This window comes from Epinephelus fuscoguttatus, linkage group LG21 (genome assembly GCF_011397635.1).
Source record: "Epinephelus fuscoguttatus linkage group LG21, E.fuscoguttatus.final_Chr_v1".
NCBI classification, from domain to species: Eukaryota; Metazoa; Chordata; class Actinopteri; order Perciformes; family Serranidae; genus Epinephelus; species Epinephelus fuscoguttatus.
In genome coordinates this window covers 21,850,875-21,875,318 of record NC_064772.1, presented here as the reverse complement: position 1 = coordinate 21,875,318, position 24,444 = coordinate 21,850,875, and the positions used below count along the sequence as shown (strand labels likewise).

At 42.8% G+C, this 24,444-nt stretch overlaps 1 protein-coding gene across 2 annotated transcripts in view; it reads right to left on the bottom strand.

The window, feature by feature from the left end:
* The window catches only part of prex2 (phosphatidylinositol-3,4,5-trisphosphate-dependent Rac exchange factor 2), a 126,020-nt gene extending 102,163 nt beyond the window's left edge, over window positions 1-23,857 (bottom strand). Inside the window, exons 1-2 of one of the 2 annotated variants that reach the window (XM_049565243.1) lie at window positions 23,423-23,857; window positions 722-793 (exon numbers count right to left, since the gene is read on the bottom strand). In XM_049565243.1, the coding sequence (XP_049421200.1) occupies window positions 722-793; window positions 23,423-23,560 (210 nt within the window). In that variant the 5' untranslated portion in view covers window positions 23,561-23,857. The remainder of the gene's footprint in view (window positions 1-721; window positions 794-23,422) is intronic. The other variant, XM_049565244.1, reaches the window with a different exon arrangement.
* Between the last annotated feature and the right edge of the window lie 587 nt (window positions 23,858-24,444).

The window sequence follows — 24,444 nt, the reverse complement described above, 5'->3', positions numbered from 1 at the left end:
TGCTGACTTCTGCCCCCTTTTATGTCCTTCTTGTGGTGATATTAAAGGACAAAACAATTCTGGATGAAGGAAGAAGCTAGTGAAATAAAACCAAAGAATGAAAACCAGAAAAGACTTTTTATGGGTGTTGTGGGGCGAAAACAAGAATAGCAAAAAAAAAAAAAAAAAAAAAAATATCTGGTAAAATTTGATCAGTGCGTTTCTGCTCCAAAGGACTGGATGTCATTCAGCTGCCTGGTGACATCACAGCCCAACCTTGTGATGACCCACCTTATCCAAACCCCTCTCTAGTTTGTACAGCGTGTTCCCAAACAAAACATAGCATGGATAGACATATTCCAAAACATAGGACGCGCAGTAAATATCCACTGAATGTGTATTTACCTTCCAGAGTAAGCAAGCTCAGTGAAACAGTCACACTCCCACTGTGAGAGAGTATCCTTTATTATCCTCCAGCCAGAAATAGATTATATTTACAGCTGCTTCCTGGATCTCCCACTACTTCTTTCTCCATTCAGAACTTGGCTATTTTAGACTGAAAGAGCACCCCAAACAAGAGACCCACTTTATTTAGTTTCCGATGAAATTTCCGGTCCTTTCATGGATCAGGTTACTGTAGAAAAATAAAATCTGTGTGCCGTGTCCCAGAGAAGGTCAATTGCCCTTAATATTTTTCCAAATCTTAATTATGCAGTCCCATACCTCACAGATTGACCCTCACCTTAACAGTCTCCTCTGTGATGTTCTTGTCGAGTTTGGTGGCTGCATACTGGTTGAGACGATGTAGAAAAACCTGAAGCAGAGAAGGAAAGCAACAGTTAACACTTTTGATGAAGTGGTCCCCCAGGATTGAATTACATTTTGACATCTGATCGCTTGCACCTTTAACGAGACAAATAGAAGATTTGGTGCTTTGTGTGCAGCTGCAACACTTGGCTGCCAGAGCTAATTGGTAACTATCACAACGGGGACACCTGATACGCATGAAACACAATCTCTTAAAAAACATAATCAATGCAGCACTTGGTATTTCAAAGGTGATGTTAAGTGGCTGGGGATGGGAGTTGGGGAGGCCAACAGTATGTGAATTGAGATGGATGGGAAGTGCTCTTACTTTCCTCAGTCCCCGAGGACGCCGGTTCCCAGGCTGCCTCACCACACAAGCCCTCAACATCCCATTTAATGCTTCAGGGCACTATCTGAGAATGGCAAATTAAGAAGGTGTGCTTCGAATGTATTCTTAAAATGTGACTAAGGAGGAATTAGTCATTTTCTGAACTCCGCCTGGGGGAGAGCTTTTAAAGAAGACATCCATCAACAGGTACCAGACTTGAATCCTTATGTGTGCAATGTTTGGAATATAGTTTGTCAGACAGGAATCTATCTTCAGTATAGAAGCTCTGGGGAAGACAAATTGGTGGCATCACACTTTGATTTTGATTGATGTCTGTGATGCACTTCACTTCAGGGAAGCGATGATGAAATCCAGAGCAAGGCTTAAAAATCAAAACTTTCATGAAATATAAAGCACAAGCGAAATTGCATTCAATCGCTCTGAATTTGAGCTCCATCAAACTTGATGTCAAGCGACAACAACAGCGTCCCTGATGTTCATGTCGCTGTCAAATTTGAATGAGAGCGAGTTAAGCAGCAGGAAGAAAAAAAACCTTGGCACAACATCACAAAAACACACTTGTGTGATTTGGGTTTTATCTTACATTTGTTTTCATTTCCCATGTCACAAAGCGAACTTTATTTATCCACCAAATGGCATAAAAGGCAGTAACTCAAGCAAGATAAAAGCAGAAATGAGATCTCTAAGTAGAATCAAGAGTGTACTTTGATTTTATTGTGCCAGACCTGTCGGCTAAAACACTGTGGAAAGACTCATGACACTTAAGATAAATTACTAAATGAAAGAAAACTGAGGCAAAGAAATTATACTTTAAAAGTTTACTATGCAGGGTTGTTGGTTACTGTTTGTAAGCAAGCTCGCCAGTAAAAGGGAAAGTGAACCTCAGATTCACTCTCATTTGGCGTTTCGCCCCGCTATGTGTGTTTTTTTAGCCCTTTGTGTCTTGGATGTCTGATGCTTACAGTCTGGCAAGTGATCACCACCCTTTAATAAAGCCCCTGGCAAGTTGAGAGTGAGTTTACCACGTCCTTTCGCCCCAGTTGCGGGCCTGGGAATCTCTGTTTGTTCCATACAAGTTATCTATTGTCCCCAGGCAACGGGACACCACGAGTCTTGAGCCCTGCTTTTTAGCCTACGCAAGATTACTGTGACACAACAGAAAAACATCGGCCACTGCCATCAGCGAATGTAATCGTATTTGCCAATACGCCAATGGCAACCAACAAGGTGAATATCAGCCGATACCGATGTGCAGCCAATAAATAGGTGCATCACTATAAGACAATTAGAAAATACAGGCAGACTGCGGAATCTCTGCAGATAAGTACTCCGCAGTACATCTCTAGAGGGTCATAAGTGATGATTGAGAGGGATTACTGCTGTATGAGTCTATACATCTTTTAAGGAAAATCCTTTATAGTATATCTTTAACCAGCAGTTTGAATCCATCTGTGTCCACCATAACACCATTACAAGCTCACAGAGAATGCAGCACAGCTGTCAAAACTCAAACGCTGACTTAATAAATGGCCTGTCACTGATCACACCAATCCTCGCACAAAGCCACTGCAACATGACAGACAACATAATAGGCACAGAGACAGTGCTACAATACAAAACATTGTGACACAGAAAAACACTTCAGCAGCACAAAGCATCATTTCACGGTACAGCGTGACACACACCAACAACAGCAGCTCCATAAACAAATGACCAACATGAGGCTCCGCACTGAAAGGCAGAGTGATGCATGCGGTCACTGCGAGTGCTGTTAGAAGTTTACATCTGTCTTTGCAGTTGACCCTAACCATAGGCGTCCCTTTACCGCCCCACCGAGGGCCGTAATGCCATCTGTCATCCAGTGCAGCCACACAGCGGGCTGCCTGACCTGAGCAAGCCTGCGTAATGCAACCACAAAGCATGTAAACAGCTTACTTTAATGAGCAGGCAAGCCAAGAATTATTCCTCGACACCAAGATCTAAGTGAGTGGTTGGGACTACAGTGAGCGTGTTGAAGTTTCACTTGATTAATTGTGAACAGATGGTAAGGTGGTCGGGCTGGACCTGTGTTAAAGTCTCTATTTCTAGCTCATTAGAAAGCCAAAAAAAAAGAAAAAGGAAAAACAAATAGACATGAAGAAATTACTGAAATCATCTTAATCACATTGTACTGACGTCAAGCAACACTTCAAAAGGAACCGTATAAGTGAATGCTTGAATTCGGACTTGTGGTTGGGAAAAAAAAGGGGGGGCTTAAATAATCAGCCTCTTTGTTGTAGGCCAACTCCACACTGATTACCATTCTGTAGCTGCCTTGCCTCACAACTCTGCCACTCACGAGCATTAGCACCTGATTAGCAAGTCTAATATGTACAAACACGGAGCAGACTTCGACAGGCCCTCGCGAAGGCATGACAGGGCTTACAGTACAGGACCTGAGCTGAGCAAAAGTAGTGCTAATTTGCATCAAAACCCAGCTCAGTATCATTGATGCGTGACATCAAACATGGTCTCATTAGGAAATCCATCACTTCAGCTTTAATATTGAAGAGTCTATTCAACAGGACATAATCACTATATCTGCAAAGCACTAATTATACAGTATATCTACAGCTATGGCGGGGGGCTCTGCAGCAAAACATAAGGAGCCCCACTGCAGATGCTCATCAGAAGTAAACATGAGGAAAAAAGGCACGGCATAATGGAGTGCAGGAACTCTGAATCTGATTGGATGGAGATAATGAATTGTGTTATCACCCAGGAGATAAGGGACTGTTTGTGTTTGTCGCGCACAAGTGATGGTGTAAAACTGGAAACATCTTTCATGTAGTTTTCTGAGATGAATGTACCGCACAGAAAACAGACCGGGCCACACAAAAGTCTAAACGATTCATCTAAGTACTGTTTGTGTTATTCTTTAAACTGTGGACAGTTCAGACTGGAAACCAACATGTCTCTTCTGAGGAAAAAGCCAAGACTGCATTGTTGATGTCGTTTAGAGGCTGATCCTGGAACAGCTCCACGGACAGTGAATAGAAAGCTGACTGACTGTCTGGATTTATGGACACAGTAACGGTACCCAGGGTGACTGTGAATATATATAAGCCCATTTCCAGGTTTGTACAGTACCTGACAGCGCTGCGGTACATAAACACATGGCTCCTTTGCAAACACCTGTGTGTACTGTATTAAGACTGTATGAGTCCAAATCCTGCATTGTGATTCAGTGTCAGTGCATTTGTCTCTATGGCATCACAGAGCACAGCATCTGTTCTCTGGTTTTAAGCTATGAGGATAATAATTACTAACTAGAAACTAATTAAATTTTAGTGATGCATTTTGCAGCAGTTTCAAACAAATGGCAGGAAAAAATGCAGCTGAAGAACTGCTTAAGACTCAGCCATGAAACTTCTTCATTATGGTTCACCACAGTTGCTATCTCTGGCCTCGTAGCCAGCAACGACCGACTGAATTCCAGAGGGACACATTTTGTTCCCTAGGACTAGATGTGCTTTCTAGCAGGAATCCACCATGTCTGGGCACCGGCCACTTCTGAATCACAAGCAGACTTCACTGCATTTTAAATCTCAAAAGGAGCTGTTCACGATCCATGTCACGCTTTCAGGAAGCAGAGATGGACTGACATTTTGAACCGAGCAGAAAATACTGAACTACAAGTCAACGTTTTCTCTCCAACATTGTGAGTGTATGAATTTGACAGATTTTTATATATTCGGAAAAATGATGAGGTAAAGTGATGAGCTCAGAAGACAAAGAGGATAAAGAGTTGGACAACAGCACTGATTCGCTTACAGTGTTCTTTCCACTGGTGATTCAAGGAAAGTTAGACTCATCTCCAAAATGGCATCCGCTCGCTGTCACAAACACGCCAACACACACTTTTTTGGGCAATGAAGCAGTGGCTGTTCTTTTCTGTATTGGTTATTTCCTGTCTACTTGTTTGACATACTGTACACATTTACTATCTTTAACCATGTATCAGCAAAACTGTGTCAGAAAGTCATTTTGTTTCCTGAGGCCCGGGTATAATCACCTGGATTGTCACTCTGATGGCTGAGGGGGGGGACTTCACATTAAAACCCCATTAAAGTTTTCATTATTCCACAGAGCAGATGGGTGTGATGAATAGATTGGTCCAATCACTGCGTGTGGCCCTACCTGCCATTAATCAACACGAGCTCACACGCTGTGGGCAACAAAGCTATGGTGGTGGAAATCACGGCTGTACTGCCTGACGCAGTGATGCTTCAATGTGATAACAACCTGACCTTTACTGTCACAGTAAAACTGAAATCAGGTTCAGTAAACATCATAGACCTTTCCATCACTGACTTACCATTAAGGCTGCACAATATATTGTTTCTTATCAACATTGCGATGTCAACTTACATGCTAAACACACTGGGATACAAAATTCAAGATTGCAATATCGCACTTTAAATGGAGGACCAACCTATTTCTGTCTGTCTGGCACCATTTTGTCTGATACCTGCCATGCTGTTAACCTCTGGCCAATCAGCCAGAGCCCTCACCTTTTGGCAGTGTACAATAATAAAGACCGTTGGAACCTGGGGCCAAAAAAAAGTAACTTCAGGCCAGTCAATAAAATCAGTCAGCTGTCCGAGCTTAGCAAGAGAGCAATGTTACTCAGACACAGGCCGGCTTGTTTACTTCATATATGAATTAGCGGTCAATCCTAAAACATTATATGAGTAGAAAGGTAAAAGAACATTCACTGCATGTCTAAGAAAAGCATACAACTGAATGGAGAATGATGACATGTGTTATAAGAGTACTGTAGCTGCTATAAGAATAGCTCATTGCGTAATGAGTGTGTGATCAAGCACAAGAAAGAGTGACGTGCATGCCCTCAGAGAAGAAAGCTGTGGGTGATCAGAGCAGAGAAGAAATTAGCAATCAAGTTGTTGGTGAAGATTCTCAGTCATCCAGGTCATGGTAATCTTAAGTGCTAAATCTATAAGTGCTATAAGACATTTCACCTCTCTTTCAAGAGGAAGAACTGAAGAAGCCTCTTGGAGGAGAGGTGAAACGTCTTCAAGAAACTCAAGCAGGTCCTGTTGCCTACGATATAGCACTTAAGATAGCAATCAAGTTGTCAGTGGTAGTAAATGTACAACTTAGCTTTAAGTTTGTCCATGAATAAACACTGCAGCCTCTGAAGTCCCAAAGGTACTGTACAAGTCTGAGCCTGAGTACACTATGGCTGCGTTTCTACCGAACACTTTCAGTATAGTACCCTTTAAACTGGTACAGAATCTGTACGGAGATGTACCTAAACCCTAAGATCTGTTTAACGTCTCCAATGCAGACAGTAGTCTTAAATGTAGGCGGGGTTGTCACTGGATAGTAAAAGCCACGTTACTGCTCCATCCAGCTCTCACTGTATTTCTTCTTGAGTAAAAATGCAGAGGAATGTCTGCACCTGGTTGATCGTCCGAAGAACACGGTTGCATGCTGATATTTTCAGAACAAAAAAAGAACAGGTTAGACAGTTTACAGTCTCTATCGCAATCAACTGGATATTTATGAATGGTGGAATTGTGTATTGAGTCCTTGTCAAGCAAGAGAGATGGTTGTCTGCAAACCAATCAACAGACTGGAGTATTTCTCGCTCCAACTTTTACTATCGGATCAGTGTACTAGGTACCTCAACAGAGGAGTAACCCAAAAATGGTATGTACTTGAAAGATTTAATTGTTACCATCCACAACTTTTGACAATGGAAACACAAAAATAACCATTTTAATGTGTAAAAACTGAACTGATCTGAACCGGACTACTTAGTGGAAACAAGGTTAATTGCAAGTAATATTATTATAGTGATATTCAATGATGTTATTGCATATCGCAGATTTTCCTCATATTGTGCAGCCCTACTTCATCTGACTAGAAAGAGTGGAAAATTGCCCCCATCTATGAGTGACAGTTTGCTTAATAACTTCAGTTTGCTGACATGTGCTTTTTGATCAGGGTAGTTGAAATTGCACCCTTCATCCTCTGGACATCAGTGTCATATAGGAAAGGAAAGGCAGAGGGGTAATAGACTGGCTGGAGGGCTGTTTCCATGCCAACAGAGTGTGTGTGCTGACTGAGCCAACCTAGTTCAGGACTTTGTGAATGGACATTATGCAATGTTGTCCCCCCCCCCCAGCATCCCTCCACCAGATTGGAAAGATACAATCAGCAGAAGGCCAGCCACTCCTACTGTATAAGCTGATCTCTGTCTCAATTACACTAACAATTACATAACAAGAGAGACAATGATGGACATTCTTGCACTTTAAAATAAAGCGTGTGTGCAGCGAATTTGCCAAACCAGAGCATGTGCTTGGGTCAAATAAAAAATGCCAGAGTGGATGGGAAGTGAGTGGAAAAGAGAATGAAGAAAGTGCGAGGGGAGAAAAAGCATGTCGTTCATCACAGCCAGCAGAATTGGCTGTGACGGGAATACAAATCAAACCCAGGGAGAGGAAAAAGAGCACTAAACAGATCCAAAGGAGCAAAATGATGCAGCAAATCGCTTTGATAGAAAAAGCCATCTAGCTGCTCCCATGCTACAGAAATTAGTTTGAATCAAGTACAAAGCTCGCCTCAAACATCTGCTAATGCATTCAAGTTAAAACTATTGGAGGAGTGGGCAGGAACACGGGGCCTGTTTGATGTATTGCATGCAAAACAACCATTTTAGGTCCCTGTGGATCGATCGGTTCAACTGTGGAACACTATGTTCCCCTCGAAATTAAAAGTACTGAAGCAGCTATATTAAAAGAGTAAAAAAAAATACAATGTCAGCACAATTTTAAAACTTCTTCTGCTACCAAAGTTCAGTTTTTGTGGTAATGTGGAATCTATTGCGAACAATTGAAATAGGTCCAATCTGAGTTCATTGGCACTGGTCACCAGTATAAACTCTGCAGGAATGAATAGGCCTTTCTCAGAGTCTATTGGACAAACTGGCTCTTTTGTCCACCGATGATTCACTGATGTGCTTTGTTGTCCGGATTGGAGAGCTGGCAAACAAACAAATATCCTGTGTATTTTCCTCTCTGTGTGTTATATTTAGCGGTGTAAAAAAAAAAAAAAAAAGATTATAATGAAGAGGGATATTACAACACACATTTACAGGTATTTCCGTGTTTTCTGATCCACCATCTGTGGAGGAATCCTCTCCTGTCAACAAACAAAACAGACAAGACAAAGACCATTTGACGCCAGAGATGGAGACAAACAACAGCGTCCACACGAAAAAGCCCACTGTAGTGAATCACTAGACTGTGAAGGTATGCTCATTAACGTAACAGTCTTTTTCAGTATGTGTGTATGTGTAAGTGTGTGTGTCATACATCTGTCCCCCAGGATAGCAGAATAAAAAGTAAAGCACTGTGATATCAGTTAAAGATGTGCATGTAGCAGGTGCACTGGCAGCTCAACACCCTCAGGCAAAGCTCTGGTAACACCTGAGTCTCTGGATTTGCTGTGTGTGTGCTGGTGAGAAAATGAGAGAGCAGCAGAGACTCAAAGAGACGAGACAGACATAATATACAGACAGAGAGGAAGTACAAAAGGAAGGAAAAAGAGAGCCTTGTTTGGCCATGACAACCCTGTGGGGAGGATATGGTGCCTTTACTATACTTCCTGCACAGAGGAACTGCTTTCAAACTGGAATTCAACATTACAGGGTCAAACCTCCTGGCCTCACATACACAAACCTATACACACACAAAATTCCTGGCAAGCAAAAACTGAACTTCCGCTGAAAAAGTCTTGACCAGTAACAAACAAAGTCAGTCTCCAAAGCCGAGAGCACACAGGGGAACATCCGAAAAGAGAGAAAAGGCTCTTTGTAGTGATTCCCTGCCACAAGCCAGGCCCCTCCCAACTTCAAAAGGTCCTGATGACACCTCCAGGAGTCATCCCAGGCTTTCCATCCCATTAGTCTGCTGGCTAGTTTTCCCAAACAGGCCTGTTTCTCTCTGCTGGGAATGTATACAGGAAACAGACACTTAATGTAGCGGGGAAAGTTAATATGTCTATCTTGGGAGTGGCTATTAGGGCTCATCTCCACAGCTCAATGCAGGGTCTCTGGTTTTAATTAACAACGGAGAACACAGAGTGTAGTCATTTTACAGGTTCCTCGAGAGAACAAAAGCTCATTTGTCTTTGGAAGACTTTCATTTTTAAGTTCAGGCAGTCTGTATGAATACCAGATGAGTCGGAAAAATTTATTGAATACTGTGGATGAGGATAGGGCCAAGCACTATATTGATATTATATCCATATCTTGATATAAGACTGTATCATGTTTGATTTTGGATGTTGTATTATCGTATCTGTTGTTGTTATCCTGCTTTTAAAGGCCGGACTGATCTAGCTGTTTAATTATTTGACTTCAAGCCCAGTTATGACCAAAGATTCGCAACAAGACAAAACCATTTTACAACATCGTGGGGAGCGCTGCAGCTGTGAGAGCTGGCCCGTCCAAGCAATGTTCAAGCCAACTCATGGTATCTCCTATGACTCAGCTTGTCAAGTCGCCAGTGGCTGGTTTAAGAACGCAAGGTCACCTATTTCAACAGTCAATTGGCTAGTTGCGAAGTCAGCTGGTCAAGTCAGTTACAAAGTGTCAGCAGATGGTGTGTTCCCTTGCTGTCACATTCTCTGACAAGAGACCTCTGTCCCCGCCCAGCCAGAGTACCCCAAGTACAGTACATCCCCGCTGCTGTTGACGTGCATGTTGGTCTCTGTCCTCACAGTGTGTCCTGTCGGACAATGGGCTGCTGCTGTTGCTCGCTGTATATGGATGTCACACAAATATACTCACTGACTGATAATCGGTGATAATTGGTCCTGGTTATTTAAATTATCGTGGCATATTTATCATAAACATAGTCATCTTTGGTTTACCTTTTTGGCTGTTTCATCACGACGAGAAATGCAACTGAAGCAAGTATCTCACTATCACTATTCAGATTTAAGATGGTATAAATTATATTTGGCTACAAACAAAATCTGAAAAGCTGGAAATCATAACGGACATAGTGAGAGCCGTTGCTATGTAGACGCTACGCCGTTTGACCTTGTCGCACTGGTGTAAACTGGGAGGTTTTCAGAGCTTTGCAGACTAGTGCATTACAAGTAGTTTCAAGTTTCATCACTTAGTCATCATATCAACATCACTGATTATTTACCATAAAACTCACTGTGTAAAAATTTTGTGAAAGCACCAACAGTCAACCCTACAATATCACCACAATACCGTTATCAAGGTATCTAGGTAGATGAAGAAGTGTTTTTCAAGACAAAAGGAGACAGTTATTAAAATATAATTTGAAAGTTTATTTTTTTGTGGAAGATGAAGTGAAATTCTGGCTTGCAAAGGAAAAATAAAGACGGACTAAGCAATGTGCTTTGAGGCATCTCCAAGAACTCACTATTGTCCATGAAGGCTATCGAAAATTCTTCTCTTAGATGTTAGTCTTGTCCTTTCAGTGACCCTGCCCCCTAAGGCGATACATAAACAGCTGGAATGAAGAGACTCATCTAATGAACATGTCTGCGTCCAATGTCTGTGCCTGACTCCTGGTGAGCTACTCGCACTGGAGCGAAATGAACACGAGTATAAAATGATGCCCGAGGTCACATCCGTTAAACTGAATACTTGACAGGCTGTGGGCCTGTCCAATTTCACCCATCGCAGCACTATAAATGGCGGGTATCTTCTGCATATTAGGAAGATCTTTTGACTTGTGAAATTGGATATGAAGCAGTGAGACCAACCTTCAGCAGATAAGAGTCTGTCTTTAGAAACCTAACCTGCCTTGCATCCCCAATCTCCTTGTGCAGCCAAGCAAACCACTACCCACTGATAGCTGGCAATTCCCAATCAGCAGCACACCAGCACCCTGTATTGATCTGCAACATGACTAAGCAGAATCATCAGTTTCCCAATCTGTTGTGCACTCCCAAGCATGACAGTTTCACACCCAGATTGTTCATTTGATTACCGTTTCAAGCTTCCAAATCATCCACTGGAGCCCCCGCCCCCGTCATCCATCTCAGCAGGACCGGCAAGAAAAAAGGAAACCTGTGCAGCGTCAGCCTCTCTCACTGACTCAGAACCAGACGCTGTCAAGGGAGAATTGAACAACTGCTTTGCCAGTTTCTCCCCCACTCTCACTTTCCCCAGGCACAACTGTTGAAAGCATGCCCACCCGAACAAATACCCCCTCCTGCCAAGGTTCTGCTCATCATGCCTCCTTTTTGTCTGTGAATGGACAGAGCAGGAGGCACCCTGCCAACATGGCTGTATCAGAGCAGTATAGACCTCAGCTTGATTCAGTCCACTTATTCTTTCAAATAAGCAGGAATGGAAACCACTAATTACGGCACATTAACTACTTTTATTGTAAGTGAGTAGCTTTGTTTACATGCACTACTTTATAGTCAGTAATTTATTTTTTAGTCTGATGCAGAAAGCCAGACTTTACAGACCTCATATTCACTGTAATTTTTTATCAAGTTATGCTTTCACGTGTGAAACTAAACTGACAGCACACATGCAGCAACTTTAGGCTAGAAAGAATGTGAAAGGTCAATTTAAAACTTCAAGTCCCCCTCCAGATATGCATATACTGTACGATTTTGGGCTGTACAAGAGGAAAAAGAAATTTGGTGAAAGCTGTGGCCATGGCTCTAAACAGTGGTCAGACATCAGACAGTGACAGAGGTTCAAGGATGGCAGTTGTCTTGCGATCAAAGACAGCCTGGGATAAAATTCTGACAGTGTCAGAAATTTGGGATGACCGTCTCCCTGTGTGACTGACGACCTACGTCTATAAACCAACAAACTGAAATGTACCGTATAATGACGCACTGGTGCTAAACAGACAGACAGCAGCTCGCCATGGAGGCAAAACGTGCCAAAAGAAATCTGTGGGATTCCAGCAAGGAGGAAAACCTCGTTCAGTTGTGGCAGCAGAGGCCTTGCCTTCATAATGTGTCCTCCAGCTCTTACTATGATCGCGTAAAGATAGACGAAGCATGGAGGGAAACAGGGGTGGAGTTGCAGCTGCCAGGTGAGCAATCTAGCAGCTAGCAAACACAAACACAGATATACTGCAGTATATTGTGCCAACAAAACTTAAGGTTATTTAATAATGTGACCATCTATGTTGTGTTCCACAGTTGGAGAAGTGATAACCCATGCAGCATACTTGTGCACTCAACATGGAAAGCTATTGCGTCATACGTCATAGCCTGCAATTCAGTAAGCGCTGTCATCGTACAGTCTGCATACATCAAACTTGATGTCCTATCCAAGTTTATCAGATCCATGTCACACAGTAAAGCTTGCGCTAAATCTCACAGTCTGTAGGGGGCATCAAAAAATACTAGTCTCACATGTTTCCCCCCCAAAAACCACTGCTAAGCAAAAAGTTGCTGGAAACAGATCTAATCTTCTCCCCCTCCCTCATGCTAGGTTGACTGGTGAAAGAGCAGTGTGCCTCAAAATGGGTAGCGTTAGCATTAGAGGAAACATCAGAGAGATTCCGCCAAATGTGTTTGAGCCTCAGTCTGACCCAGACTCAGATGAGGAGAACCTAAGATGTACCTAATCTAGCTTCCACAGCATACGCTCGAATCTCAGATTTTAGGGAACTGTGAAGACTTGACCCTCTTCAGTAGAGGTATGTGAACACCTCTTTAGTGACAGACCTTGAACAGATACAAGTCAGTGTAGTCAGGGTCAGACAATTTAGGGAACATAAACAGAAGAAAAACACTTTGAGTGGAGGGGGACTGTACAAGTGGAAAATAGAGACTACTCGCTGTCTCCAGACGAACACTTTCAGAGGCTGAAAATAAAACGGAAAGAGAAAGAAAAAAGACAGACAGACATGAAAAAGGATGACTGTGGACAAGGCATGCTTTGAGACAGAGAGACACTTGTCTCACTCTCAGCGCTTCTATGGCAAATCTCATTCAAGTGCTTAATTAAATAATTTAGAGTGAAGTGGAATTTCCCATCATGTCTGGCGGGGCAGCTCTGAGTGTTTATGGATTCAGAGCCCAGAAATGCTGGACAGTCAGACATGAGTGACATGGAAAGTGTGAGTTTAGACCACAGAGAGAGAGAACATGCAAACTTGTCTAAACATATTCTCAAGACACTTCATCAAAATTGTTTCAGTCAGATCTGAAAATGCAGAAACAGCTGCACTAGTGTTTGTGGGGATATTTCATGATACCAAACCATATGGTTTGTAAATTCCTTTACAAAAATAACTTTAATTTGGCTGATGAACAACAGACCAGTATTTAAACTCAATTGTAAACATGTTCTCAATTTTAAGGTGTCACGCAGAATCAGGCCAATGCTGAAGGTTTGGGAGCGCTGAGCAGACGCTGCAGGCATACTGATCTGAGCAAGTGTGTGTGCATGTGTGTGTGTGTGTGTGTGTGTGTGTGTGTGTGTGTGTGTGTTCCCTGTGGCAGAGCATGCCAGCTAAAACACAGGCCCCCTTGTGATGATGACCCCTTCACACTCCATGAGCGTCCTGACAAGTGTCTACCGTAGTCCCGCCACTCTTCTACTTGTCGCACGTAAGCACCATGTGACAGGGCAGCTGGCACTGGCCAAAACAAAGGTCGCCTTTTCCTCTGGGCAGCGGGACAGCACCACCTCTGCCTCCTGAGCTAAATCCACTTCATGGTTTCAATGCAGGGGTCCTTTCCAGGCCTGTCGCCTATGCCATGAAGCTCAATTAGGGCAAAAGTCTCCACTCCCTGACCCAGAGGAGACAGTGGGGGAAGTGTGTTTGAGTGTGTGCGCGCTGCAGCAGGAAACATGCAGCACAATGTAAAGACGGGGAGGGCCAGGAAGGAAGGAAATCCTGCTTGAAAAATGGCCCCTGAGACAAAGCAAGAGAAGTCTCTACAGTGTAAGATACTTCTTGAGGGACTTAAACATTATTTACACTGACAGTAAGAAGGTGTAAAAGACCGTAACCAAACAGTAATCAATTAAGTCATAGGATAGACTAAATGATAATAAAAGCAAGGATGTTTTTTCTCTTAATTAATTCTGAATTTCTAGTTGCTGTTGCAGTTTAGAGGCTATGCTAACACCCGTTGGTTGTAATGTCATACTTACAGTGGCCGACAAGGGTAAACATGCTGCAAAGAGACAGCACAAAAGCAAATAAAGAAACATTTTCTCCATCCTGATGACACATACGCACCAGCTGGAAAACATTCACCAACTTCAAAACACACAAAAACATCAATTTAATGACACACGCACGGCATTTACAAAAAAAAAAAACCGCTGCAAGAAGCCCAAGAAACAACGGAAATGGTTTCCTGGGGACACAAAAAAATGATGCAAACAGTTTGGACATGGCTTGCTGTTGCAAACTATTAACAGCTGCACTAATGTTTGTGGGGGTGTTCATGATGGTGGTCCTTGTTGGTCACCAAAACCGCTTCATCCTCTTGAGGGTCGCGGGGGGGCTGGAGCCTATCCCAGCTGACATCGGGCGAGAGGCAGGGTACACCCTGGACAGGTCGCCAGACTATCGCAGGGCTGACACATAGAGACAAACAACCATTCACGCTCACATTCACACCTACGGACAATTTAGATGTCTTTGGACTGTGGGAGGAAGCCGGAGTGCCCGGAGAGAACCCACGCTGACACGGGGAGAACATGCAAACTCCGCACAGAAGGGCTCCCACGCCCGGGATTGAATCGGCAACCCTCTTGCTGTGAGGCGAGAGTGCTAACCACCACACCACCGTGCCGCCCCGGTCACCAAAACCATGTTTTGGCAAGTTATTGAAGTCAGCTATGCATGGTGTTGGAAAATCACATTAAAGTTTTGTTTAGCTTATTTTACTGTGTCACCGTGACCCGGATTCAGACATTCATTCTTTTTTTTTTCTGTAAATGTTTATCCTGCTAGGGGTCGTGGGGGGGCTGGAGCCTATCCCAGCTGACATTGAGCGAAAGGCGGGGTACACCCTGGACAGGTCGCCATAACATCCTAGGGATGACACAAAGAGACAGACAACCATTAACCTTAACATTCTCACCTACGGACAATTTAGAGTCACATAACAATAACATAACGTTAGCCTGTTTCATAATTACTTGTGTGTATTCCATTAGATTATCTGAATTGGCAGTCTGATGATAAGCAAAAGGCTAATGCTAGGGTAACAGCAGATCTTCAGTCTGCAATATTATTTTAACTAGGATCACAATATTAAAGTAAGACATTTTTGGGTGATTTTCCAACACTACTGACAGACTGCCAACTTCAACAACTTCATAAGCCCAAAAATCATGGCAACATCAAAGATGTCCCTGCCGTGTGCATCCCCTGGAAAGAGTTTCTGTTCTGTTTTGAGCTTCTTGCAGAGCTTTTTATAGATTTACTGTGTGTGTAAGTCTATAAATCCGTGGCATGTGTCGTCAAATTGGCGAAGATATGTCTTCATTTGCTTATGTTGAGTCATTTTGCCGCGTGTTTGCCCTTGTTGACCACGGACAGGAGTGTGGCACCGGTCTTCTCATCTCACTCTCTGCAACACAGTGACTAAATGTGCTTCCCAAAATGTTGAACTATTCCCTCAAAAAAAAAAAGAATGGACAGGAACTTTGCCAAAATAAAAGTTCAATTCAACAACTGGCTTTCAGCGCACATTTTGGTCTCTCTGAATGATTGAGGTTAAACACTAAGCCCTACACGCTTGTCAAGAACATAAGCAGCAACCCTTTAAACTTTTCCCATCACGCCTTTCACTGAACATTACAGCAATGTTCCAACTTTCAATATTTCTTCCACAACATGGCAAAATGTCACCATGCATGTTACTGAATATTTCCCCGTGGTAATCACATTTGCTACATCTAGGAAACGGCTAAATCTTTTCCTTAAAGATGAGCGGATAAAATATTGAAAGGCATGCAAAACACAGCGGCTCCAAAGGCAGCATTGCTCAATGGGAAGATGAAGGATAATCTCACTCAGTGTTTTTATTGATATGGGACTCAATGGTTGATGCAGAAATCTCAGTAGGAGAGGGCTCTGTTTTTTGCTGAGCTAATCCTCACAATCATTCATCTTCAGGCTGGTTAAAGACAGATTTATCTATTTAAGATGGGGGGTGTTAAACAGGTTTACACACATTGCATCTACTAGAATTAAAAAAGGCACAAAATAAACATACGGTATGACCAGACGACAGAATGCATTTATGTTTATAGTCAGGCTTGTGTTGTGGCTGTGGTGTGAAATTGAAATGCAGGTGAGCCACATTATCGGTTCAGGGGCCTCACACTGGGGACATACACAAGAGAGAAACTGTCTGTATTCTCGGAGAGCAGAGACTGGCCAAATCCAATTAAAAAGAGTCAAGGAGAGAAACATCTCACCTCCTTCTCCGCTTCCATTTCTTTCTTCTGCTTCTCAAACACACCCACATGCAACATAATTGTGTCTATGCACACAGAATAAAGCTAAATTTAAACAGACCCTTTTAAAGAGATTGAAGCTTATGGCCAGTAATGGGGAAACATCGGGCTAGTAGGGGTTATCATAAACCTTCAAATAGAAAGAAAGTAAAAGAAAATGCAGTTCTTCTGAGCACAGCATCCAATATAATGGATGGACCATATGCAGCATGGCTCCCTCTGGAGCACAGGTGTGAAAAACAAGAGAGAAAGAGCACAATAAAGAGAGCTTTGAGGCATATTAAAGAGAAGAGGGCGTAAGAGGCAGGTGTGGAACAGTATGATGAGGCCATCCTAAATGAATATAGGAAGTAATTAAGGAATAAAGAAGAAGGCAATCAGGGCAGAAACGTCAGCCTGTGCGAAAACACTGCTCTCTGTGGAATCCCTTATCGCCAGACGCAGCCCATTATGGAGACTGATTAATGTAAGCAACAGTAAATGGCCACTGGCGGGCTCTAAGCACTCACCCTCGGCCTCTAAACCGCCCAATCCACACACAGTAGCATCATGTGTGTTGAATCTTATCTGATCTGTCACTTAAAAAAGCTATTTAAATAGCTTAGTGGAATCTGTACAAGCAGCTATACCACGTGGTGTCAGTCTCATTAGGCTAACATAAACAACTTTTGCACTCTTTAACCCCACTCCTCCTCCTCCTCCTCCTCCTCCTCCTCCTCCTCCAACAGATCCAGACAGCTACTCTCAACATTTCTGTCTTCTGACCCCTAAAACTCTGACGATTCAGCTTTTTACTGTGAATAAAACACCACGTAGTAAAATATTTATATTTCAATTCATCTCACTTAATTCAGTATTTATTAAAAATCTTATTTTCGCTTCCAACATCAATACAACATGCCTCCATATATGGCCCGATGCTGGAGAGCCCTCTGTTTACACATTGTGTTTGTATGTTTTCATCAAATCAGGACGCACTGACCATCAGCATCTTCTGTCCCTGTTTCCATCACAACACAAGAGGGAGCTGGATGTTGGCATAAAGCCTGCAGATTAACAGACAGGAAGGTGAAAGGAACAAGAAGTCGTGACCTTTGGGGTCGTCAACTGTCTGTCTGGAACATGTGAACCCCCTCGTCGTCCACCCACCGTGACCTGACCTCCATAACGACTGCCCACTGGTCAGATGTTACAAGCAAAAATGGAAACTTCTCAACGGACTGTCCCAGCCAAGATTTAAACAAATCTTAACCCTCCAAAAGCGAGATGTCAAACCTCTCTATATAAATACGCACACACAGGCTTCACTTGAACACCTGGGTTTGTAAGAGCCAGCAAACCATCCCTCTTAGCAGCTGCTTTCTCCATTAGGCTGGATTCCCGAACTTCCTGCAGACATTTACAGTTAAAAAAACACTGCTGACATGAAGTGACCTCCAACTTGTTTGTTGACCAATAACCCTTCTGCATGAAGCCTGGGATATATAACAAGAATAATCACATGCATCCATATTTAAAAGATATTAAATTCACATGCAATATTTCTTGAGTTCAATCTCTTGATGACTAACAGTTACTTTAAAGGGACAGTTCACCCCAAAATCAAAAATACATATGTGTCCTCTTACCTGTAGCACTATTTATCAGTCTACATTGTTTTGGTGTAAGATGCCAAGTGTTGGAGATATCAGCCACAGAGATGTTTGCACCGTAATTGACTAGCTGTCAACTGCTGATTTAATCAAGAACTAATTTGACAATCAAATGTTTTAGGGAATTTTTCAAAATTCTTTGATTCTTGCTTCTCAAATCTAAGGTCCCGTTTATACGACAATTTCAACTGAAACGGTAAACTTAAGTTTAGTTCTTTGTTGTGTTGCCCAATATACCGGTACTAAAATAGTACCGCGGTACTAGAGTATTCCAAACGGTACTATACTGCATTTGGAAAATACCGGTACTTTGAAACTGATTCAATTCATTAATTTAGTTAATTTATTTTACTCATTTATGCACACAAACGCCTTTCTTGTTCCTATTGGAGCACAGATTGCACAAGTGGTGTGTATGACAACACCTGTATGAACATTCGCAGCTGGCGCATGTGAAAAAAGACAAGAGAAAGTCTGCCTCGCAAAGGGAGACAACACGAGACAACACAAACTTGGTGGGACATTTGAGTTACCAAACCGTGACGTCCGTACTGAGGTACTTACCGAACCATGATTTTTTTTGGTACCGTTACACCCCTACTATTTATTGTTCTAAAAGTTTGTATCCAAAAGGACTTTTCCTTAGGAAAAGTACCTAAGAGTATTGCAAAGTATTGAAATTCATATTGGTATTGGTACCGAAACAAAGATTTTGTTATCGTGACAACACTAGTTCTTTGGCTGATCGTTTACACGACAGCTGCATTTTGGGTGCCTGAAAACGCAACATTTTGAAAATGGATTCCAGAGTGCAATTTTTGGAAACGGCACCATCTCTGTTGTCATGTAAACTTGCAATATGCAGTTCCTACAAAAACGGAGACTTTTCGCACATGTGCATTACAGTTCCAGTCACTAGGCATGCACGAGAAAGTCGACCATCACGACAACAATAGCAGACTCCCGAGTTCTGTTAGTGCTGCTCACTCTGTTGAATTTATCAACGCTTCCCCATCAAGGTGTAGATTTACTGTAGCAACTCCACCTCCTCGTCCGTCCAGACAAATGTTCGTGCAGTTACCATTTTATTTGTTTATACATCACCACTCTGTAGAAGGAAGCATATGTGCGCAGGCACGTGTTGCTTCATTGCGAAGTCACACCACCAACTACTAACCTGGCATGTATACTGCAGCGTTTTTGATCATTTTTGCGGATCCGTGTGCACGGTGATTGTTATCAAAACATTGTCATCTGAACACTGAACTTTTCAGTGATTCCGTTTTCAGTGGATCGTTTTCGTGTAAACCTGGCCTAAATATGTACTGGCTTCTTTACTCCTCTGTAACAGTAAACTAAATATCTTTGGGGATGTTGTGGAAGAAAACTGGACATCTAAGGATGTGGTGTTGAGCTTTGGGTCAACATTTTCACCATGTTCTGACATTTCATAGAATAAACAACTAATGGATTAATCGAGGAAACAATCAGCAGATTGATTGACAATGAAAATAATTGTTGCAGCCCCATCTCAAATATAATGGAAGTATATGATTTCGAGAAAGAGATGTTGCTGTTGAGTTTTTCAAATGTACTTTTTTGGCACTTTGAGCACGACAAGCTGAGTGCCACCTAGTTCTATTACCGTTAAACTTCAATTAAAAGCCTGGTCCCAATTAAATGCCCAGTTCGTTTTACCAGCCCGGTATGGCAACACATTTTGACAGTAGATGCCTGAGGTCTCATTTATAAAACAATGCATAGGATCCATACCAAAAATGTACGTACAAACAAAAGCCAAAAAGGCTTCCATCTCACTGTCTGCATCACCAGTATCCCGTCTCTAAAATGTTTGTAAGCTTGGGTCAAAGTTTCTCCCATCAAGTCTGTTTTTATACATCACAACTTTTGTATTTGAAATGGCTACCCACTTGAGCTAACCTTGAACAACAGTTTTATGTGAAAGGATATTTAAGGCTATTAATTGAAGTTTGACGGTACATACAAGAGAAGGCAGACATCTCTATGGCTGTTATCTCCAACACTAGGCAACTCAAACCACAACAATCTAGACTGATTAATAGCACTAAATGTAAGAGGAAAAATATTTAGTTTTGGTTTTTGGGTTGAACTGTCCCTTTAAAAGAATGACAAGTGTGTGAGGAGATTCCACAGCATTACAATGTCTCAAACCACATCTATTTAATTTCAATTTATGCGGAGGATTAAGAATGTTTTAAACATTACACTCCATGGTTGCTTCATAGTTCAACAGGCTTTTTTTGGGGAGAGGAAGGCGGCAGCTGAGGGACCACTTAATACACTGCAAAGCTCTTTGGAATATATTAAGTTAACTTGTGGCTCAGATCTCCCTCCAGAATCAGGACATGAAAGATTTCCTCTTTTGTCCCCTCTTGCAGTCTCCCTTCTAAGTGCTTGTCATGCAAGCAAATGGCTTTCAGTGTCTCTCTATCAACAGCGAACAATGTCAGACTATGTAAAGTATTTAATTTGACACTGTGACTGAAAAAAAAAAAACTGCAAGGAGGCGAGGACCTCGTTGTGACTGTTTACATTATGTCTTGATTTGTTCCCCTCATTGAGACATTTCTAAGAATGACTGTCATTTTATTGGCTCATAGCTGTCCAAGATAAACACCAGTGTCCACCTCCTCCCACTATCTTCAGCTATAATTGTTCATTATGCAAGATAGGCCTGAGATATTTCAAACAGCTTCCCTAGAGCCTTCCTCTCGCTGTCTGACTACTGTGGAAGTTTGGTGCATGCAGTTTAAGAAGTAGTGCTTTAATGTAAACAAAGTCAATTTTAGATTTCCTAATAATGACACCTTCAAGATGCAATCTGGGTATTTTCCCATGAGAGGTTAGGTACAGCTGCACAACAGGCTCAGACTGCTCCTATCATCCATGTTGTTTTCCACTACCTTAATCGTAAGGTATGTGTGAGGTGCATTGTGTTTGAGTCGCATGGATCAGCAGCAGCAATCTCTGCTCTACAATTCAACTTTTGCTACTGACCAGAGCCTCATTGTTCCCCAGCATTTCCTAGCCTCAGAGGAATTCCTCCTCCAGGAAATATGGTTTACAAGGAAGGCACCAAGCCCAGCCACTTGCGGAGACTCCCCCCTACCCTTTACCCTCTTGGCAATATCTACTGCGTGATCAGCACTACCCTCTTCCCTTTTCCCCTCTGGCAATATCCCGTTCAACCGTCTCCCTGCTGGTACTTGGAGTCCCCTGGATTATCCTACCAGGGAGTCGCACAGTGGGGGGGCAGGTCATCCTCTATACTGACCTCTAGACACACAGAAACTTGTGTGGTTTGTAACTGGTTGTAGCGTGGCGGTACAGGAAGCGGGGTAGGCAAGGGTGCGTTTGTGTGTGATCAGATGAAAGTCTTCGTTATGACCCCTCTCCCCAGTGGGGCTGTCTTTGATCATTCTGAGTATCTTCCACAGCACTCCCTAGGACCTCCAAGATGATAAGGCAGTCAATAATAGCGACTTTTTGTCTTTTTCCCTCACCTTCTAGATTCTTTATTATCCTCATCCAGCTACAACACACAGCTAAACCAACAATCTGTCACGGACAGATCTCAATCTGATGCATCCATCCCAACATTCCTGGGGCCAGAACAGAGTTGCCTTGTAAGGATCAGTCACTTCTCTGAAATGAATCCCAGTTCCAGCACCACAGGGGAGATAAAGGAGGGGTGGCTGCATTCCCCAAACCCCCCCACCACCAGGACAGAGGACACATTCCCTCATGTAATCGCCTCCTTCATTTCTCCAGTGATGCCACTTCTAAGAAAGGCCAGATAGAGCTCCTCTATCCCCTCCCTGGTCCCTCTGTCCTCCATTGGAAACATCTGGGTAGTGGGAGGAAGGTCAGGGTGTACGCATTCATACATGTGGTCTGGGAAATTGCACTTCTAATGACACACAACGCGACCTGACTTCCCTGCAAAGTTCCCATCGCGCTGAGAAACTGCTGAGAAAATTTGGTGGAAGCCGTCCAAACATCCAAACATGCAGTCCGGATCACATCATATCAGGATGTTTTAACATCCTCAACAGCAGCAACACAGCTTTCTTTCTCAATAAGACTTGATCACCAACTTCTCACAGCTTTCTGGTTTAAGCACAACACATCTCCAATGTTTCCCTCCCCTCCTGTCTTTGAGGTTAGGTGTGATTTTATGTAACGCCATTAAGCTGACAGCACATCATTCCTGTGCTGCAGCAACCAGGCGTTTCACTCAGTGTGCGGCCAGAGATGTGTGCTGCCAGCTGAGCGGCAGCTCCAGTGGTTTTCATTTGAGTCCACCTGTGCCGTCCTTGGCAGACGTCCACACACTTCTGGATTTGATCAGAAGTTGGCAAAGGACACAGCAGAAATGCACTCGCACTGTATTTTCTGTGTTGTGTGGGAAGTGGGGCAATCATATGGATGGGATGGTGATGCAGAACAGCACAAGCTGTTACAAGCCTGTGTTGTGACACTAAAAATTTGACTGTAAAGGTGGGTACACAATAGTAAACACAAAATAAAAATGGGAATGTGGCCATTTACAAAAAGAAAAACTTCTATTCTTAAAACATTTGACAGTTTACCTGCATTTTCTATCTTAAATATCAAGTGTCCCAAATGACTTAAACTATTTTCTGATCAGACAAACCACTACACATCTCTACCAGCCTCTGAGCAGACTGAGAAAAGGATTAAACATCACACAGGCTGTGCAAGAACCAAAGCTGTGCCATGCCTCTTTGTGCCTGCTATCCCAATTTCACACTTGCAATCTGAAAAGTTAATATCTCCATCAGAGGACTGGGTTCAGACAGCACTACAGGTAAAAGCTGATTCTCCCTGCTCACACTTATTAAAAGTACCAGTGGCATTCAGGGTACTCTGCACAGGTTATTAACATGTAACACTCAGTGGAGGAGTCCTTGCCCTGCAGCCTGATGCACCATGCATACTAAACAGGCTGCCTGTTTTTGTTTGTTTGTTTGCTTCGGGGTTTCATTCTCAAAAGTATATTGTGCACTTTTGTTGGCCGTCTCTGGGTAAAAATGATTCACAAAAACTCACCGAGAGAAACTCTAGTGTCCCAACATAATCCCGTTCAGTCTTTAAAAGTTCATTTAGGACGCACACTCGTAACCGGAGCTGTTTCTCCAGGTCCTTCCCGCTTTCAGCTCTGTGCTCACTTCTGCTCTCCTCAGTCATTGTGAGTGGATGAATTAAAAAAACTTATTTCCTTTTCGGCAAAAGTTTCACATCACAAAACAGGTTTCACTCGTGTGAAGTTTTCATAGTCAACACTGAAGGGGCAACCGGTGTCTGCAGCGGGAGTCCACGGAAAGTAGAAAAACAAAGCCGGGTTTTTAAAGACAAAAAAAGTGTGAAAAGCAAGTGAGTTAAAAGCTACACAGCAGCGCGAGACAGCTGCCCACAGCGCGTGCAACAAGTGGACACCAGTTAGAAAGTTGAGTCCATGTGACTCCTACAATCTTCATCCTAATCCAGCCTCCCAATAGTCTTTAACGCAGAGAGGACCACTGTCAAGGTAACCACAGTGTAATGGGTGACTTCCGGTTTCACCTTTCAACTTAAAACTGCAGCGACAGGTTTTATGAAAGAAAAACTAACACATACACGTTACGACATTGTTTTACATGATCACACAGACGATCTTTAGTCAAATAAAATTCGGATGAATTCTATTAAAAAAGACGTGCAGGAAATTACAGGTACACTGTCTGAATTGAGGCCCTAAAATCTTTATTTTTGATTTGTGCTTTTATTTTGAAGGAGCAATTACTCTACTTCTGGGATCAGTGTCGTTATCTCCGTTCATCTTGACACACCTGAACCTTGGAGAAGCAAGGAAAATGTTCACACAACTTTATGTCTTGAAACCACATAGACTGCTGACATCAAGGGCCAGGGGTGTAAATATATTCAGTGAAGGCAGGGTGATTGCACTGGGGCCCATAACGTGAGGGGGCCCAAAGAGAGAGTGGGACCTCCGTCAATATGTTGGGCAGAAAACAGGACCTTGCCTGTAATTCAAATTGCCAGTTTAGAAATGCCTGTGATCAAAAAAGAAC